Here is a 20648-nt window from a genome sequence, read left to right on the forward strand (position 1 = left end):
GGTTTTGCTAACTGATAAGTAGTTTTATGTACCAGAAAAGAAAATACAGAAATAAACTTTACAGAATATGGTGAAATATGTAACATCAGAGAAGAGTTGATGTAGTAAAAGGCCAGGTTTTTGTGTATTTCATATGTGGCTATCCAAAGATCTTTAGACTTTAGGTTAAATAGTTATTCTAAAAGAGTACATTGGGGTTGGGAGGGCATGATCACATTTTAATTTTTTTAATCAAGACATTGAAATAGAGGTATAGAAGATGAAAGTTTTATTATAATCTACATGAAATAATTTGCTGGCTATCTTAGTTACTCTTCTGTTGCTGTGAAGAGACATTGTACCAGGTAACTTATGAAAGACAGCATTTATCGGGGCTCACCGTATCAGAGGGTGAGTCCATGACCACCATGGCAGTGAATGTGGTATCAAGCAGGTTGGCAGGCATGGTGCTGGAGCAGTAGTTGACCGCTTACATGTTGAGACAACAACCAAGAGGTGGAAAGAAAGAGAGCTCACTGGGAATGGCATGGACTTTTGAAATCTCAAAGCCCTTCTCCAACAAGGCCATACCTCCTAATTCTTCCCAAACAGTTCCACCTCTTCAGAACCAAACTTTCAAATATATTAGCCTATGGGAGCCGTTCTCTTTCAAACCACCACTCTAGCTATTGATTTTTATAGCTTTGGTGGGAAATTAATATTAAAATAGTGATTCTCTGGAAATTGCACTATTATGTAATAGAGTGTTTTCAATTTTTACTTTTGTGGCTGGGAATTCAACATGCAAGGCAAGCACATTGCCACTAAGGTATAGTCCCAGCCCTCAGATAACTGTTAAAATGATATTTTTAGGCTACCTTAAAAATGTTTACTTTTCACAAAATGATCCTCAAATATGATATAATATAGAAAACAATAGTTCTGTGTGGAAAATTTGGGAGATGAAAATTACCTGACCTGAAGAAACTGGCCTAGGTTGCAGGCTAAACAGCTAAAGGATTGCATTATTGAGATGACCCTTGAGTCCAAGCTGCTTAGAACCTTGTCATCGTCCACAGCATGTGTTCTCTGCTGATGTGGAGGTGCATGTGATCTGGAACGGCCTTCTCATTATGTGTGCTGTTTTGAACAGGTTGGCTCAAAGCTGATCTCTTGTCACAAACTGGTGCTGGCTTGTGTGATTCCCTACTTCAGAGCCATGTTTCTTTCTGAGATGGCTGAAGCCAAGCAGGCACTGATTGAGATTCGAGACTTTGATGGTGATGCCGTGGAAGACTTGGTGAAATTCGTCTACTCTTCACGGCTCACATTGACAGTAGACAACGTCCAGCCTCTCCTGTATGCAGCATGTATCCTGCAGGTTGAACTGGTGGCCAGGGCTTGCTGTGAATACATGAAGTTACATTTTCATCCCTCCAATTGCCTGGCAGTACGAGCCTTTGCGGAGAGTCACAACCGAATAGACCTGATGGACATGGCGGACCAGTATGCCTGCGAGCACTTCACTGAAGTGGTGGATTGTGAAGACTTCGTGAGTGTGTCTCCCCAGCACCTCCACAAGCTTCTGTCCTCCAGTGATCTCAACATCGACAGTGAAAAGCAGGTCTACAGTGCGGCTATCAAGTGGCTCCTTGCCAATCCCCAGCATCATTCTAAATGGCTGGATGAGACACTTGCACAGGTAGGGCTCAAGTAGGACTGTGCAGGGGTAAGGTTATGTGAGAGCAAGTCCACATTGTGCATTGCTGTGTGCTGTGTCTGAAGGGGTGCAATCTGGAGTTAACTCTTCGTGTCCTGAACAGTTTCTACACTAAAGGTAATCTGGATGTGTTGTATTGGAATGATTTTTAGTTCAAATATTTATAATATCCTTATGAAATATGGATACTGTGTTAGGAGACAGTTCTGCCTGAAACCTATATCTGACTTTATTATGAAGTTTCTAAGATTTTTTTTTTTAGCTGAGGATCGAACCCAGGGCCTTGGGCTTGCTACCACTGAGCTAAATCTCCAACCCAAAGTTTCTAAGTTTTAAGGAAGCATTTTCCTAATGAAAGTGTAGCCATTCCTAACGATTGTAGATCTATTCTGGAAAAAACCACATGGCATCACTTTGCATGCTAAAGTTTATTTTGAAACCTCAGGAATGCGTGTTATGATAGTTACTGTTTTGTAACTGTGCTGTGGGTACTTTGGATAAGGAACTAACAACTAGGCCTTCCAGGGTCTGTACCTTGTCTGGTTCCTTCCTGCTGTCTCCTCTTGTTCTCCACCTCTTCCTCCTTTTGTTGACTTTGTTTACTGAGCAGTAAAATGATGCTACCTGAGGAGGAATAGTTTCCCTTACTTACCTTTTTTCTGCATTAATGCTTTGTTAAAATTCATGATGGATAAAAATACTGGGTCAGGGTAGGGATGTAGCTCAGTGGACAGAATGCTTGCCTACCATGGATAAAGCCCTGGGTTTGATCCTCAGCACAGCACAAGGCAGACGTGGTGATGCATGCCTGTAATTGCAGCACTTAGGAGATAAGGCAAGAGGAGCAGAGCTGGAAAGCATCCTGGGCTACACAGCAAGTTTGAGACCAGCCAGGGCTGCATTAAAATGTGTCTCAAAACAAAACAAAGCTAAAACCATTGGGTACTTAATTCAATTTGTTGTTTGGAGACAGAGTCTATATATCCCAGACTAGCCTGGTACTCTGTCGCTTAGACTGGCCCCAAATTCAGAACCCTTCTATCTTGGCCTCCCATATTCTGGGATTACAGACATGAGTCATGATGCTCAGTTATGCTCAAATTTAATAAAAATTCTTAATGGGGTTATCAAAATTTTAACATATTAAGAGCAAATTTATGTATATTTTTATTCAGAGGAAGAAAACACATTCAAAGCATGATTATAATTGGATTTTTTAAAGCATGTGTAACAAATATTTCCAACTTCTAACGTGTAATTGTTCATGATCGTAGGTTCGTCTGCCATTATTGCCGGTTGATTTTCTTATGGGTGTTGTGGCAAAAGAACAGATTGTTAAGCAAAACCTAAAATGTAGAGATCTATTGGATGAAGCAAGGAACTATCACCTTCATTTGAGCAGCAAACCGGTCCCGGATTTTGAGTACACGGTCCGCACTACCCCAAGGAAGCACACGGCTGGTGAGTAAATTATGCTCATTTCAGCCATTTGCCAGCAAGTTTGACGTATTTGAGGGCTGGGTTATGTATGCCTAAACTTAACAGTCAGATAATTTGGGTCTGAGTGTCTTGAGGTAATAATTAGTATGTAGGTGTATGTGTGTATCCACAATTCTTAATGTACATCATTTAGTTTTATAACACAGCAGTTTCTTGTTTTGAGTTTGCTTTAATGAGACAGAATCCCACTGTAGCCCACGCTGTCCTTAAATTCACGGCCCTGCCTCTGCCTCTTGAGTGCTTGATTGTAGTCATGCACCATTGTGCCTGGCTGCAATAGCCAGTTTTTATAAAAGGCTGTAAATCCTACAGAATCTGTAGCTTTTCCTCCGAGGTCCTCCCTGATTCTTTGGCCGCTGTTGGTGCCTTTAGAGAGCATTGTTAGGATTTGTGTGGCTATGTTGCTTTGTAATCTCTTTATTGACATGTCTTGAGATTGACATTTTCTTAAGAAATGGCTGAAGATCTTTAAGGCTCGTATCTATAGTGCCAAACATTGAGCTTGACACATATTACATATTTCAGTATTTGTCATTATGTTTTACCAAATCAAAAGAAAAGCATAAAAACATTTGTATGAAGGGCTGTTAAGCCTTTAGAATTTAAAGCTCTTACATTTAAGAAGCATATAGCTTCACATTAGTTATACCACTTTTAGACTTTGTATTTCCCCAAGAAAAGTGTGTGTGTGTGTGTGTGTGTGTGTGTGTGTGGTTTTGAGATGGGGGTCTTACACAAGCCAGGCTTGCCTGCAGTCTCCTGTATCCCCGGCTGACCAGGATGAGAGAACATAAGAAGTCCAGAAGCTCAGCAAACGGAGTCCTGTACAGAGGTTTCCTCTGCATTGTCACCAAACAGTGCTGTGGGGCTAGCCTGACACCACAAAAAGGGTTACCTTCAGAATGAGTCCACCAGCTTCTGGAGATGCTCTTCTGAATAATTAGACTGTTATTTCTTCTTTTTATATGTTAGTAAATAGAATTCAGGTTGTCAGTTACAGCCAGCAACACTTTTAGTCATGTCTTTAATCCCAGCACTTTTTTGAGAGAGAGGGAGGTAGAGATTTTTATCTCATGAGTTTGATGCCAGCCTAGTCTACACAGTGACTATGTAAACTTCCAGGCCAGCCTTGTCTTAAAAAAGGGTACTTTTGTTTTCCATCTCGAAGTTCTATTCTTGTGTATCCTGTCTCATACGTTTAAGGTGTTTAATTAAGTTCTTTAAGTTCACTGTTTTCTCTGCTTGTTTGTTTACTGTGGGGATGGAGCTCAGGGCTCTGTGCATGCTAGGCAAGCATTCTGCAAACCCAGATTTAAATTCACCATCTCAGCAGCCTAGGTTCATGCCAGAATGTACCAAACATCAGTGTGTGGTCTCATATAAGAACGTTACAGAGCGGGTTTAACAAAGGACTCAGCCTTGTATGAGGTAGATGGTGTTCTTCCATTTAGGGAAGAGACAACCAATAATGGGGCTGAGATTTTCCAAACTAAACAGGAGCCACATTTGTATTCTGATATTTTTGCCTCCATTTTAGCTTTTTGTTTGTTTGTTTTTTTTCTTTCATAACATGTTCAAAGGTGACTGATGTAGTTTAGAAAAAATGTCATCTAAGAATAAGATTACATTCTGGGATTCTAATCCTGCACTGTTAATCTTTCAAGGCCTTGGTTTATTATCAACTTGACTGCAGGAGTGGGGAAACTCATTCATTTCTGTAGTCACTCAGCCAACAGTAAATGCCTCCACCGTTGCAGACTCTGGAATAGTCTGTAGAAAAGCATACGAACAGCCTGTGTTGGGAAAAGATAATTGAACAGATAAATTCAGTGGAGCACTGCCAGTGCTCTGCTGTGACCACCAAGTGTGGGGTACAGAGTGGGGGATGGCACTTTGTAAGGGACAGGAAAAGTTTTCAGAAAGTAAAGCTCAGCCTTTGTTTTATATAATCCATAGATCATCTTCAGGATGCCAGTTAGGGGGAATGCTCTTCAGTCCCCTTTAGCTCCCGAGTGCCAAGGACATGCCAGGCACTACTAGTTAGTGTGTAAATGCTCACTTCCATGGTGAGCACATGCTAGGCACGGTCTAATTAGTGTGTAAGTGTTCACTTCTACAGTGAGCACATGCCAGGCACTGTCTAGTTAGTGTGTAAACACTCACTTCCATAGCTGAGCACATGCCAGGCACTACCTAGTTAGTGTGTAAATGCTCACTTCCATAGCTGAGCACATGCCAGGCACTATCTAGTTAGTATGTAAATGCTCACTTTCAAACAGCCGAGCACATGCCAGGCATTGTCTAGTTAGTGTGTAAATGTTCACTTTCAAACAGCTGAGCACATGCCAGGTACTGTCTAGTTAGTGTGTAAATGCTCACTTCCATGGTGAGCCACATGCCAGGCACTGTCTAGTTAGTGTGTAAATGCTCACTTCCAAACAGGTGAGCCACATGCCAGGCACTGTCTAGTTAATGTGTAAATGCTCACAGTCGTACTCTAGTTTGGGGTGGTAATGTCAGCGTATGGACATTTCAGTCATGTGTAGGTGAATGATAGGTACCAAAAGCGCTGTCGGAGCTCCAAGGATGGGCACTGGATGGTGCACCAGAGCTTGAACTGTTGGCAGGGTTAGACTAGAGGGTATTTATGCAGTGATAAAGGCATCATTTGTTTTTCTTGCAGTTCTGGGACGAATCCCAGCCCTCAGCCAAACATTCTAACCCTGAGCTCATCTCTAGCCCTGAGGTTTGACGTTGAAGGCACTCGGTATTTTTCAGAGTGTGATGAAAATGGTCACCCCCAGGAGCCTGTTAGAAATACAATCCTTAAATCTTTCCCTAAATGACTGAATCAGAGACTCTGAGGGTCACACCCCAGATCTCTACTTCATACCTTCAGATGATTCTGAATTACATTAAAGTTGCTTTTTCCAAATTGTGGTAAATAGATATAAAATATGTCATCTTAACCATTTTTACAATTCAAGGCATTTGCTGAAGTTTTTGGGTAGAGGTTATGGGAGGGTGTTGAAACAGTCTTTTATCAAAATGTCCTTGTCTTTGTTAGGGTTTTATTGCTGTGAAGAGACACCATGACCACAGCAACTCTTATAAAGGAAAACATCTAATTGGGGTGGTTTACAGTTTCAGGGGCTCAGTCTGTTGTTATCATGGCAGGTCATGGTGGTGTGTAGGCAGACATGGTGCTGGAGGAGTAGCTGAGAGTTCTACACCCAGATCCATGGACAGCAGGAAGAGAGAACAATACACTGGGCCAGGCTTGAGTATTTGAAACCTCAAAGACACACTTCCTCCAGTAAGGCCACACCTACTCCCACAATGCCACACTTCCTAATAGTGCTATTCCCTGTGGGCCTATGGGGGCCATTTTCATATAAACCATCACAGTTCTGTTGGCAGTCTAGAAGCAAAATGGCTTCTTAGTGAGGACAGGCTGGATCTTGCAACTGAACCATAGCTGCTGGAGACCTGCACTGAGATAGTGGCAGCTTGATAGGGACAGGTGTGACATGTTGGGAACGGAAGGAAGGGAGGAGATGGGGCACACTGCATCTCAGAGCTCTGTAGGCTCCCGTGGCAGCATAGCTTAGGCATGTTGATTGAAGATACCATGATACGGGCAATTTAACACAGAGATGAACCTCTCCGGAGAGTGTAGAAAGTGATGAGTGGGCAGCGCGTGGAACGTGAAAACAGAAAGAAAACCTGGATGTCACAGGCACCAAAGAAAGGAGTTTTCCAAAAAGGTAAGTGAACGTATTGAACTCTGTGCTTATGTCCAGTGGGGAAACTTTAGAGGTTGGTTAAGGCAGGCAGCTCCGCAGTGGCCGGGACAGAGGCTCTCTCTGCATTATATGAGTCTGTGTGTCCTTTTTCCTAGAGAAAAACAAGTGAAATGATTGTTAGGACTTTAGCAAGGACACTTGTAATGATCGAGGATACAGAAAAGGATTGATAACCGATGAATCACCATCTTTGAAAAGTTCAAGGAAAGGGGACAAAAAGAAAAGTAGATTTCATAGCTCACCCTTTAAAAATTACTCAGAATTGGACAGTTGTTTTCTCACTAATTAAAGTTTAACAAGCCATGATGTTGACATGTGTCCTGTGGCTTTGCCTTCAGGTGTGCTGTTCTGTGTAGGTGGCCGAGGTGGATCTGGTGACCCCTTTCGTAGCATTGAATGCTATTCCATCAACAAAAACAGCTGGTTCTTTGGACCAGAAATGAACAGCCGAAGGCGGCATGTGGGTGTGATCTCTGTGGAAGGTGGGTCTGTTGCTGAAAATGATATCATAAAACCATGGTGCTTTTCTTAATTACACAAGCTTTGAGATTTTCTTTTTATAAGGAAATATATTAATTGTAAAGTATTTTAATATATTGATGAAATTTTTGAGTGGTGGTCATTTGCTTGCCTCTGTCCACAGATGCTTGGCATATTGGTATAGAAATTAGTATATTGGTATACAAATTATCAAATTGGTATATAAATTAGCATGCTGGTATGTAAATTTTAAAATGAGCAGCTGATAAGCAAAATTCTTGTAGCTGGGCATGGTGGCACATACTTATAATCCCAGCATTTGGAGACTGAGGCAGGAGGATTTTGGGTTCCAGGCCAGCCTGAGCTACATGACAAGACCCTGGTTCAAGTTGCCAAGGACTGGGAACATGTCTCAGTGGTAGAACTTATGTATGAAATGTCCTGAGATCAATTATAGTAAATATTTAAGTTCTAAATCAGTTTTAGTTTTTACTAAAATTTTCAAGAGAAGGCCCCTTGTGTCTTGGAACTCACTGTGTACCTGAGGCTGACACTGAACCTCTGATCTTGCTGTTTCTGCCTCTTAGGCTGGGATCACAGGTGTGCACATCATATCTAGTTTGCTCAGTGCTGGGAGTTGACCCAGGGCTTCCTGTGTGGTAGGCAAGAATTCTGCCTACTGAGCTACATTCCTAGCTCCTTAGTTATTTTTTATATATTCTATTTATTATTTTATTTATTTATTTGTTTATTTGTTTATTCATTTTGGTTTTCTGAGACAGGGTTTCTCTGTAGCCCTGACTGTCCTAGAACTTGCTTTGTTGACCAGGCTGGCCTCAAAGTCAGAGACCCATCTGCCTCTGCCTCCCAAGTGCTGGGATTAAAGGTGTGCCCCCACCACCACCCAGCTAATTTTATTTTATGTGTATGACTGTGTGTCTGCATGTATGTATGTATACCATGTGTGTACGTGGTGCAAGAACAGTCCAGAAGAGGGCATCAGATCCCACTGGAACAGGGTTCTGGGCAGTTTGGAGCATCAGTGTGGTGCTGTTGGGTTGTCTGGAAGAGCACCTAGCACTCTTGCCTGCTGAGCTGTCCCCAGCCTCTGTGTTTGCAGAAACATCAGAATTCTTACAAAATAAGAAATGGTGATTTTTAAAATCCTTCTAACAAATTTTCTAGGGTTCTGCAATTAATTAATTTTTAGTAATGATTTAAAATCTTATTTCTCTAATTGTACAGGGTAGGAAAATGCTGAGGCAGCTGAGGATATAGCTCGGTAATAGACCAGTCTTCTCACTTTCTGTATTTTTTTTTTTAACTCAGAAAAAGGTTGATCATTTTGTATTAATAGTTTTATATTTTCCTTATTTGTTATTAGCCTTTTTCCATTTTATTGACCTGTTTTGAAAGCAGAATTAATGATTTCGTTTACTACTTGGTAAAAGTGGTGAAACCCACTTTTTTATTGAAAGAATTATAGCTGTACACACAAGGACATGTTTATTGAAAGCTTGCACTGATTTTTCACTTCCTACTGATGACCTCAGTTCAATGTTGAACAGGAAAAAAATGTTAAAAGTTAATTTATTTTGACATTCTAGTCACGTATTGTTTACATGTAAATAGTATCACTTGGGAATTAAATAAAAATGCTTCTTTATTTGACAGGTAAAGTGTATGCGGTGGGTGGACATGATGGGAATGAGCATTTGGGTAGCATGGAGATGTTTGATCCTCTCACTAACAGATGGATGATGAAGGCGTCAATGAACACCAAGAGGTAGGACCCTGCAAACTCCTTTGAGTTGATAGCGTAAAGTAAAAAGACTGAAAACACATCTTACTTTGAAGCTTTTCCTGCTTTGACAAACTTCTCCTTCTCAAGCCCGTTTTGTCAGAGCATCCAAAGCCATGCTTTGTCACAATTTTTTATATGTAAGAATGGAATCATAGGGGCTGGAGAGATGGCTCAGTGGTCAATAGCACCCTTCCAGAGGACCAGGGTTCAATTCCCAGCACCCACCTGGCAGCTCACGATTGTCTGTAACTCCAGTTCCAGAGGATCAGACACCCTCACACAGACATACATGCAGGCAAAACACTAAAGCACATCAAATAAATAAAAGTTTTAAAAAAAATAATGGAATCATAAGGGTGTGGCCAGATGGCTCAGCAGTTAAGGTGTGTGCTGCTCTTCCAGAGGTTCAGTACACAGCACCCACATCGAGCAGCTCACAACCACCTCCAGCTTTGTGAGGCTGATACTCTCTTGTGGACTCCTCCAGCACCTGTGCACACATGTGCGTGTGCACACACTCACACACACACTTTCAAACTGGTTTGAATGGACTTGCCTTTTAGTTCCCATCATAGTAGCCAGTTTTCTGTAGGAACCCTTGCTGCCCTTTTGGAAACTTTTTGTTTGAAACAACTTTAGGAGTTTTTGTTGTTGTTTTTGTTTTTCCAGAAAAGTTGAAAATATGGTAGCATTCCTTTTTTTTGTTCATTTTGTCTAATTTTATTTAAAATGCTTTTTGCACTTATTTATTTATTTGGCGGAGGAGAAGGGAAGTGCATGCCTGCCTGCACCAGGAGTGCATGTGTGGAGGTCAGGGAGAGCTCACAGGAGTCGGTTCTCTCTTTCCATCATGGGTTCCAGGGGTCAGACTCAGGTCATCAAGCTCAGTGGCAAATGCTTTATCTGCTGAGCCACCTCAACAGCCCTCGGTATTGTGCTCTGTTTCTTTTTGTTTTGTTGCACTGAATCAAGACAAGGTCTCATGTCATACAGGCAGGCCTTACACTTGTCATCCAAGAATATGTAGAGTCCCAGGTGTCAGGTATTCTCAGCTGAAGATCATATTACCTCCTCTGCCAGACAGTTACTGCTAGTATCTCATAGCAGAGCTCAGGGATGCTGATAAAAATCCTCCAATTCTGGAGGGTAGCCCTCTAGAGCTAAGAATCACCTGGCAAGAAGTTCCTGTCATGCCAAGATATATCCATATATCTTTCACCCAGTTTCCCATATCTAACATCTCACAGCTGGAGTTCAGTGTCAGAAATAAGCATCGATGCAATGCTGCCAACTTTTGCCAGTTCCCCAATACATACATTTTTCTTTATAGATTGTGTGTGTGTGTGTGTGTGTGTGTGTGTGTGTGTGTGTGTGTGTGTGTACGTACATGCGTGCATGCAAGTGCCCACTGAGGCCAGAGAGGGCATCAGATCCCCTGGAGCTAGAGTTACAGTTGTCAATAACTGGGTTAACAAGACTGCCAGACATCAAACCCAGTCCTCTGCAGGAGCAGTGAGTGCTCTTGACAACTGAGCATCCCTCCAGGCCCTCCTTGTACATTCTTAGGTTTCTAATCTGTTTCACATACCTCCTTTATTGGCTGATAATTCGATGCCACATGAATAGAAATTGAAGCAGATATTTTTGTCTTGTTTCTGACCTTAATGAAAATTCATGTAATGATTCTCTCAAACTTGATACTAACTAGCACTAAGGCTTATTATTATCTTGTTAAGAAAATAGCTCTCTCAATTTCTGTTTTCTTTACAATTTTAAGATATATTAAATTCTCATCTTTAATAAATTGACCTATATTTTGATTATGAGAGTTTGTCTAAAGGGGAGAATGTTAACTACATGATTCAGTAATTTAGTCTCTTGTAAATTTGTATTAATGATTTGAATAGTAACTTCCAACATCTAGATGAAAGAGCAACTAAAATCATGTCACCAAAACAGGATTCAGAAAGGCAGTAGCCCCAGGATACAGCTCGGTATCATAGTGCTTACCTAACATGCCCGAGGTCCTGAGTTGAATTCCCCAGCACCACTAAGTGCAGCCAACATCAGCAGCTCCCAAAACAAGCAGACCAAATATTCTATAGACAAAACCCTCAAAAAGTGTCAAACAAGGGTGTATATTAAAGCCTAAAACGTATTAGTTATAACAGGACTACATGGTGGGAGGTTGGGTTTGTGGACGTTTTGTGCAGAGTAGAGTAGGTGGCTTGTGCCAGTGTGAAACATAGACCGTAAAGGAGAGGGAAGCATATTTACAGGACAGTTGCTTACATTAAAGGAAAGGAGTAGTGTGTTTACAGCACAGTTGTCTACAGTAAAGGAGAGGTAGCGTGTTTATTGTACAGTTGTCTACAGTAAAGGAGAGGGGAGCATGTTTACTGTACAGTTGTCTACAGTAAAGGAGAGGGGTAGTGTGTTTACAGTTGTCTACAGTAAAGGAGAGGGGAGCATGTTTACTGTACAGTTGTCTACAGTAAAGGAGAGGGGAGCATGTTTACTGTACAGTTGTCTACAGTAAAGGAGAGGGGAGCATGTTTACTGTACAGTTGTCTACAGTAAAGGAGAGGGGAGCATGTTTACTGTACAGTTGTCTACAGTAAAGGAAAGAGGTAGTGTGTTTACAGTTGTCTACAGTAAAGGAGAGGGGTAGCGTGTTTACAGTAAAGGACAGGAAGAGGGTTGTCTACATTCACAGGAGTGAAGAGAGCTCAGGGAGATTATGATCATGTTGTTCCCCATGCTGCACTGTTCTTTGTGCTGGTCTCTATCAACTTTTAAACTTTTACTTCAGGTGCATGTTTTGCAATTAATATAATCTGTTTATGTAGAAATATATGTTTATAATTTGAAAATAAAGTGTATACAGGGATGCACAAAAAATTGAATGATGTAAACACAGGGCTACCTTAAAGATTAGCAGGTTAGGAATACACCCAAGAACATGCTGTGTGACACTAACTGGGACTAGAGCATTCCGCACCTTTGACCAGGAAGGAAGCTCAAGGAGTGGCGAAACTGAGGTTTACTCTTTAATGTTTCCAGGGAAATGGGAGGGACCTAAAGCCAACTATAAGTTAAGCGCTTATCCTCAGAGGCCTTTGAGGCTACGGTAGCATTTACAATAGCTCAACTTTTGGTGGCTATAATTTGTCCTTTTTTATTGCCCATATAACAACGAGTTAGCTTTCAGTAGGGGCTAAGTCTTCCTTTCAAAGAAAAAAAATGCTCCTCAGAAATAAAGCAGTGCATGCAAAGCATGTGATAGAAAAATGAACATTCTTTGTACCGCGTTTTAATGAAACCCTACAACAAAATGGACTCATGGATTCAGACCTGAAGTTGGCTTTTTGAATCTGTAGCCGACTGCTCTCTTATTGAACCATTAAGTCCTCGATTAAATAACTATCTATTTGGTAATGGAACACTTTGGATTTCTATATACTATTTTGTTGTGTTTTGCATTATTATTTGTTCTGAGTTTAGGGTTAGGATGTAGCTCAGGGGTAGAACACATTCCTGTTAGATGCAAGGCCCTGGGCTCAACCCCCAGAAAAAGAAAAGAACAGAGCTTGACCCAAGTTTCCAGTGTAGGCCATGCACTGTACAGGTCAAGGGGTCTGAGCACCTGCTCAGAAACTTTACTACATTTTAAAACACTGGAAGAAAACCACATGCTTTGATGATTATCCTCGGAAGTGGTTGGCATTGATAAAACTTTCTTCTTTTTCCTGAAACAAACTCAGATACTAAAGCATGTTTTACCCATATTTTTTTTTTTGTTTGTTTGTTTGTTTTGCAGGAGAGGAATTGCTTTGGCCTCCTTAGGGGGCCCAATATATGCAATTGGAGGGTTAGATGACAATACTTGCTTTAGTGACGTGGAGAGATACGACATCGAATCTGACCAGTGGAGTACAGTGGCACCAATGAACACTCCCCGTGGAGGCGTTGGCTCTGTGGCTTTAGTAGTAAGTTACACAGCCACTTCCCATGGAGAGGCACCAACCACGTCCACGGTCAGCATGATCTGATTCATGTCAGCAGCTGCAGGGTTGACTATATACCAAATTGCTCATGAAATACCGGTTTCCCTATGTTCTGCTCACCTGTTAGGACTGTGGATAGATCCATTTAAAATCTGATGCATGTTTTCCCTCCTTTAGAACCATGTTTATGCAGTGGGTGGCAATGATGGAGTGGCCTCCTTATCCAGTGTGGAGAGGTACCATCCACATCTGGACAAGTGGATAGAGGTCAAGGAAATGGGTCAGCGACGAGCAGGCAATGGTGTTAGTGAACTTCATGGCTGCTTATATGTTGTTGGTGAGTACATGTCATCTCTCTAATCTATCAAGACGTACGATGACAAATGTCATAAAATCACACAGTAGCAAACTGTTGTCTCATTTAATCTTCAGTAGAATCAGTCCTGAGATGTGCTTTTGAATTCTTAAAGTTGACATTAAGGCTTCTTGATTCCAATCTTCATATTTAAAACTTCTTCCAGGTGTGGTGGCGCATGCCCTTAATCCCAGCATTTAGGAGGCAGAAGCAAGTGGGTCTCTGTGAGTTTGAGGTCACCCTGATCTACATAGTAAGGTCCAGGCAAGCCAGGGATATATAGTGAGACCCTATCTCAAGCAAACAAATGAAAATTCAAAAAAAAAAAACTTATATCTAAAGTAGGAGTTGCATTTGAGTGCAATATATATTTGTAAATGTAGAAACATAAATTAAATATGCTTTGCTAAAACCAATCCTAAAAGACCTGAAGACTTGTTTTCCTTCCAGTTCATTTCAAAGCAAATTACAATTTCAAGAAAGTGAGTGGCTTTTCCGTGGGAAGTAGTGTTAGTCTTTCTATTGCCTTTTGACTGATTGAAGTGCTGGATTAGAAGGACTTCTAGAGCTGTGCTTCCTCAGATTCTTAACCTGCATCGGAATGATCTGCATGGGATGAAAAGGAGGCAGCCAGGGCCTGTTGTTGTAGCAGCCTCCTGAGGGTGGTGCAGTGCAGTGCCCCCCACCCCCTTCGTGCAGGGGCCTCATATGCCTGTGAGCTGTCAGAACTGTCTCTGGAGGTAGAGACAGTGCACTCTAGCTGTGTCCAGCACAGGCCTTGCTTTGTTGTCATTGGTAATCTCCCTCACAGAGGAAGAACTGTGCTCAGAGAGGTCCTTAGAATGTTCTACATCCTGAGGTCTGCTGAAGTGTACTGTGAGGGTTATGTTATAGTTCTTGGTAGAAGAGTGGGTTATTATTATTAGTGTTTAATATTTGCAAGTAGAAGTAATGCTGAGCCTCTCTGTGCTCTTGCATGAAAAAGAAGGGAAATAACACAGTTAACCTCAGCTTCACCTCCTTTGCACTGCAGGCCTTGCAGAGACAGTGGTGTGCGAGTGTGTGTGTAGAAACAAAGTTCTTACAGTGTATGTGCAACCTTTCACACTTCCAGACTAACCGTAGACAGGTCACCACCATGTGTCACGTGGTCACAGGAGTGTTGTTTTCGCTGCTACTTATAAGTCTTTGGGGCCTTTGTAGCTAAAACAGATGTGATAGAAAGAACAACTCAGATTGAACATTAAAGCAACCCTCTTGGGAACTGGGACAGCTCAAGGGGAAAGCTCTTGCCTAGATACAGGAGGCCCTGGCTTCCCTCTGAGCACTGAAAACTCCAACCAACAACCTCTTGGACATTGAATACAGCCGATTCGAATAACAACAGCCTGACTGCATTCTGCTTTGTCTCTTCCTCTGCCTTGATTGTTTTCTTTTTTTTTTTTTTTCATTGCTAGGAATTGAACCCAAGGCTTCTTGTGTGCTTTACTGTTGAGCTATGTCCCCAGCACTGACTCTTTTTTATTACCTAGGGAGATTACATGGAACCAATAAAGAAGAAGACTATAGAGAATGTAACTCTGAAAACCCAATCTTCCACATTAACATGAGCAGTAACAACATTTTACTATAAGGAAAAGAATTACAGTTGTGATGTGTTTATAATTTTTGCCAAAAACCCATCTGGTTATGTACATAAAATTAGAAATTTATTTCATTTCAATTGGTATAATAAAATTAACCTGTTAGAAGAGAGTTACTTGATTGGACAGGGGTGGCACATGCCTTTAATCTCAGCACTCAGGAGGCAGAGGCAGGACAGCATAGCCTGGGCTACACAGAGAAACCCTGTCTCAAAAAAAAAAAGTTTTACTTGATTTTTTTTTTTAATCTGACCTTATTTTTAGGCTTTTTTTTTTTTTTTTTTGATTCTTTGTGGGTTTCACATTATGTATCCCAATTCCATTCATCTGCCCATCCCTTCATCTCTGTCCTCTGCCCTTGCAACTCTCCCCAATAAAAAAATAAAATAAAATTTAAAAGAAAAATTAACATACAAAAAAGAAAAAAGTCTCATCATGGAAGCTGTAGTGTGGCCCAGTGAGCCACACAGTTTACCATTTAGTCCACACATCTTTACTTGAAAGTGCTCACTGCCATGAATCATTGGTCTGGCTCGAGGCCTCTGGCCTCTGCTACATCCTTGATCCTGGGCCCTCACTGGGACTCCTCTTGGATATCCTGTTGTTGTCCTATGTCATGGAGGTCCTGTAGCTGTGGACCTTCAGGTCCGGCCCTTTCACGTGCTCCAGCAGATCATAGATGGGGTAGATGTTGGGGTGGGCCAACTCACAGTTCTGGTTCTGGGCCTGAGTGGTAGCTGGGTTAGTCAGTTTGCCTACTTTCCCTCATTAGTACCACCAGGGCGAACCTCCAGCATTGCCCAGGCTAGCTCACCCACTGTAGCAGGCAGCAAGGAGCGGGCCGGTTCTCTGCTCTCATGCTGTGAGGTGCCAGCTCACCTGCACCACCAGCACCAGGGCCAGCTCTCCTGCTCTGTGCTACAGTTGTTGAGGTGCAGGGCCAGCTCTCCCGCTCTTGTGCCCCCCAAGGCCAGTTAGGCTGACTCTATTTTTTTGGCTGTATTGGAACTCACTTTGTAGACCAGGCTGGCCTTGAACTCAATGAGATTCGCCTGCCTCTGCCTCCCTAGTACTGGGATTAAAGGTGTGCACCACCACTGCCCGGCAAGACTGACCTTATTTTTAAGGAAATGATCACAGGGAAGCAGCACTTCCTCATATCAGGAAAATAGGTTGAGTCACTAAAGAGAACTGCTGCTCACTTAGAAGGGACCTGGAAAAGATGGAGGTTACAGTGACATCACTGGGCATCTCTCAGGAATGGGCGAAGTCATGCTCTATTGAAAAGTTCTTACCCATAGACTATATGACAGGAGGAAGACATGGCTTTGGCAAACATAGGTGAGGATTCAGCCATAGCCCACCAGCTCAGCAGTTGTGCTGGCAAGAATGGTTTTAAGAAGAGCCCTAGAAAACGAGTTCCTTTCTCTGGATGGGCCTCCTGGTTTGGTGAGGGTCAGTATTTCTCAGGCCTCCCGCACACAGAGGGAGCCCATCTTGCTTGCCCCTCAGGTAGGATTATGAATGGCTGCTTCCTTCCTATAAATCAACTTTCCTACAGCAACTCCTGTTCTTTTTCACTTGAGACTTTAAATCCAGGCATGGTGGTATACACCCACAATCTCAGCACCAAGAAGGCTAAGACCTCTCAGTTTTTGAAACCCTGCCTCAAAACCTAGAGAAAAAAAGATCCAAGCCTACTGTTAAAGTACAATACTGACTAATAGAGTTGACTTGTAGAAAATTGTAGTTGGTGGTTGTATTAGGGTAATCTTTTTTTTTTTTTCTGTAAATCATTCTAAAATAGCTTTAAAAGCTTTTACGGTAATGGCCCCTTTAATCCTAGCACTGGGGAGGCAGATCTCTGTGAGTTCAAGACCAGCCTTGTCTATAGCATGAGTTCCAGAACAGCCATGGCTACACAGAGAAACCCTGTCTCGGAAAAACAGAAAACAAAACAAACAAACAAAAACCTTGAGGGTTTTGTTTTGTTTTGTTTGAGACAGGGTATCTCTACCTAGTTCTGGCTGTCCTGGAACTCATTATGTAGACCAGGCTGGGCTTAAACTCAGGGATCTGCAGGGCCTGCCTCTGCCTCCGAAGTGCTGGGATTAAAGGCATGTTCTACCAGGCCCAGAAAAAGCTTGAGTTTTATAAGCTCTTAAGTTGAGACTTAGTTGTCAATTTTTATGAAATGCAATTCCATTTTTTTAAATATTTTCTTTCATAGGTGGTTTTGATGATAATTCCCCTTTGAGTTCAGTTGAACGGTATGACCCCCGCAGCAACAAGTGGGATTATGTGGCAGCACTTACAACTCCCAGGGGAGGAGTAGGCATCGCAACAGTGATGGGCAAAATCTTTGCAGTTGGTGGTCACAATGGCAATGCATACCTAAACACAGTGGAAGCATTTGATCCAGTACTGAATAAGTAAGTAACGTACCGTTTTCTTTAGTGGAACGCATCATTTCACGTTATTAAGGCTGAGATCTTTGATTATCCTCTGGGGTCACCCTCCCTGAGTGGGTACCTAAGACCACAGGTAAAATCAAACTTGACATGGATAGATAGCTCTGCTTCCCCTGTCCGTGCATGCTTAAGAAAAGGTTAACAATTACTAACACAATGGAACATGTTTAGCAGTGTGCTGAAGTAAATTTGCCAGCATCACTGTATACTCACTCTAGCACCATTATTAACTAAAACAAAGGCAATCTGAGCCAAAGAACTTGATGCCATGATAGTTGGTCCAGGTCCTCAGTGACCAGTGAGTGGGTAGCAGCTACAGAAATTAGGGGCTATCCTAGGCAAGGCAGAACAGCATAGCACTTAAAGCTTACAAAATTGCTTATTTCCAGAAATTTCCATTTAATATGGTTTACTGTAGAAGACTGAAGCTGTGGGAAGCAAAGTTGAGACAATAGAGGAACGCTATGTTACTAATATAAAGTTTGAAGAGATCTCCTTTCCCTCTGGAAACTTACTGTCTTTTAAAACCAGCCCCACAGTCCCAGATACTGTCTTTGGTTGGGATCCCAGTGCTCTGTGGTGACAGTCTTGTCTTTCCAGGTGGGAGCTGGTCGGACCTGTGTCTCACTGCAGAGCTGGTGCTGGTGTAGCCGTGTGTGACTGTTTAACTAGCCAGATCCGAGATGTAGGTCACGGGTCCACTAATGTGGTTGACTGTATGTGATGTGAACCCCAGTAGCAACTGTGCAAGCACACGGGGTGCTCGGGAAGACAGCCAGCATTGGATACGGCCCCCTTTGATTTGACCGCGGCGGCTGTTGTGGTGTGAGTACACCTTGTGGACCAATGGCTGGAGAGTGGTAGCCACACAGTGGTGCTTCCTGCTCTGGCAAATAATGAGGCCGTCTATCTTTGAACCCGTTCTTGTTCTGAAAGACGTTTCATGTAGTGCCAAACCTTCAAATAGCTGTTTATTTTGATGAATAAAATTTAATTTATTGAGTTTTATCTGCTCTTTCTCCTGAAGTTACTAACTTCAGGCAGCAGATTTTCCCCTGAGGAGGGATAAGTCTGCCCATTAACGTAAGGACTTGAGACTCATTCGACATGGTGCTGATGAATTGATGTTTTCTTTTTGTCTCTAGATGGTGGCTTTCAGTTCTTGAGTTCAAGTAGAAAAATGTGTGTTTCTGAGGCATTCTTGAAACTATATTAGTGTCTGTAAGAAGCCCTCCATTTCCTTTTGGAGTTTTAGAACTATAGAACGCAGCCATGCTGGGCCCCTCACCAGGGTACTGGCTGTTCTTAGGGCTGTTGTTTTCCATTTTTCCCCTCTCATGCAGTTGTGCACCTGAGAATGTCTTAGTAACAGCTTCAGTCTAGCGTCGTTCAGTGCCCAGGGGAGAGACTTAGAAAAGGGATGTGTGACACACATGACCACCTAGGGAGAAAACCGGAAGGTCCTTCACCTCAGTCTCTGGTTTAGTCGTTGGATTTTGGACACAGGATCCATTTTCTTCTTATTTTGTTATTTGTCACTGTCTTGGTTTTTCTGATTGTACAAAAGCTGCATTTATTTATTATCAGGAAATGAATGCATTTTTACAAAAGCCCTTTATGTAGTATAGTTTGATGGTTAGTTCAAGTTTGTCATTAATTAATAAAATATGTTATTGGTAAAAACAGAGGAAATGGATACTCCTAGTTCTTTTTCATCATTTAATATCTTGCAATGTATTTATTGATTCTTAATTTCTACAAATAATATTTCTACAAATCTGAAACTCAGCATATTAATAATCCCGCTGTGACATAACAGCTCTTCATCGTTTTTGTTTATGTGTATATGTGCGTGGTACACATGTGTGGACACATGTGCACTTGTGTTCACAATCATGTGTAGGTACAGGATTAACATCAAAGACTTTGTACATTGCTGTCCATCTTACTGAGGTAGACTTTCTCAGTTGAACCCAAAGCTCATCCATACAGCCTGCTTGCCCCAGGCATCCCCTTCTCTGTTTCCAGAGTGCTGGGATTACATAGGCAGCTGGCTTCACCTACCTGGTGTGCACATGGGTACTGGGGATTTGAAATCTAGCCCAGTGCCTACCAGACATATCAAACCAAAAACAAACCCAAGTGCTCAAATTGGTATCATCTTTCATCCAGCAAATTTTATGTCTCAGATTGGGCTATTTTTTTTTCTATCGTCAAGTTTTATTTGTTTGTTTTGGTTTTATGGAGAATGATCCATGATAGCTGTGGTTCCTGTTTCAATGGAGTGAATTTAAGAATACAGTAAGTGAGAATAAAAGACTAGATAGCAAGCTGCAGAAAGACAGGAGAGCATCACATGAGACTCACACCATCCAACAGGAAGGAGGGTCCCAGGCCTTCTCCTTAAGTTGTTCCCACCACAGGCATTTTTATATCACAGGAGAAGCAATAGCTGAATTTCTTGCATTAGGAAAGTATCTGAGGTGATTTGCCTCCAGTTCAAGACAGCAGTCTTTTTTACTTTTTTAAAAAATAATTTCTTTAAATTTATTTTCTGTGCATTGGTGTGAAGGTGTCAGATCCCTAGAACTGGAGTTACAGACAGTCGTGAGCTGCCATGTGAGTTCTGGGAATTGAACCCCGGACCTCTGGAAGAGGAGCCAGTGCTCTTAACTACTGAGCCACCTCTCCAGCCCCAAGTCTTCTTACTTTTACAGTGTACGCATCTGTGCTCCACACCACAGTGTCCTCACTCATGACTTGTTCTGCTTCTCCCCCTTTCTCACTGGGCCAAGGAGCACAGCGGCCACAGGGGTCTTGAAGGACACTCTGAGAAAAACGTACTTGGGTCTGAAGGGGAGGGGATGGCGGCAGCTTCAATTC

General features: G+C 42.1%; 1 protein-coding gene across 3 annotated transcripts in view; it reads left to right on the forward strand.

Annotated features, from left to right (window-relative positions):
• Klhl8 (kelch like family member 8) overlaps nucleotides 1-19452 on the forward strand; it is a 51384-nt gene extending 31932 nt beyond the window's left edge. For all 3 annotated transcript variants that reach the window (XM_036201207.1, XM_036201208.1, XM_036201209.1), the window contains exons 3-10: nucleotides 1133-1681; nucleotides 2974-3160; nucleotides 7344-7487; nucleotides 9160-9271; nucleotides 13110-13278; nucleotides 13474-13633; nucleotides 17525-17726; nucleotides 18366-19452. In XM_036201207.1, coding sequence (XP_036057100.1) covers nucleotides 1133-1681; nucleotides 2974-3160; nucleotides 7344-7487; nucleotides 9160-9271; nucleotides 13110-13278; nucleotides 13474-13633; nucleotides 17525-17726; nucleotides 18366-18489 — 1647 coding nt within the window. In that variant the 3' untranslated portion in view covers nucleotides 18490-19452. The remainder of the gene's footprint in view (nucleotides 1-1132; nucleotides 1682-2973; nucleotides 3161-7343; nucleotides 7488-9159; nucleotides 9272-13109; nucleotides 13279-13473; nucleotides 13634-17524; nucleotides 17727-18365) is intronic.
• Nucleotides 19453-20648: the final 1196 nt, after the last annotated feature.

This window comes from Onychomys torridus, chromosome 10 (genome assembly GCF_903995425.1).
Source record: "Onychomys torridus chromosome 10, mOncTor1.1, whole genome shotgun sequence".
Classification (NCBI taxonomy): Eukaryota; Metazoa; Chordata; class Mammalia; order Rodentia; family Cricetidae; genus Onychomys; species Onychomys torridus.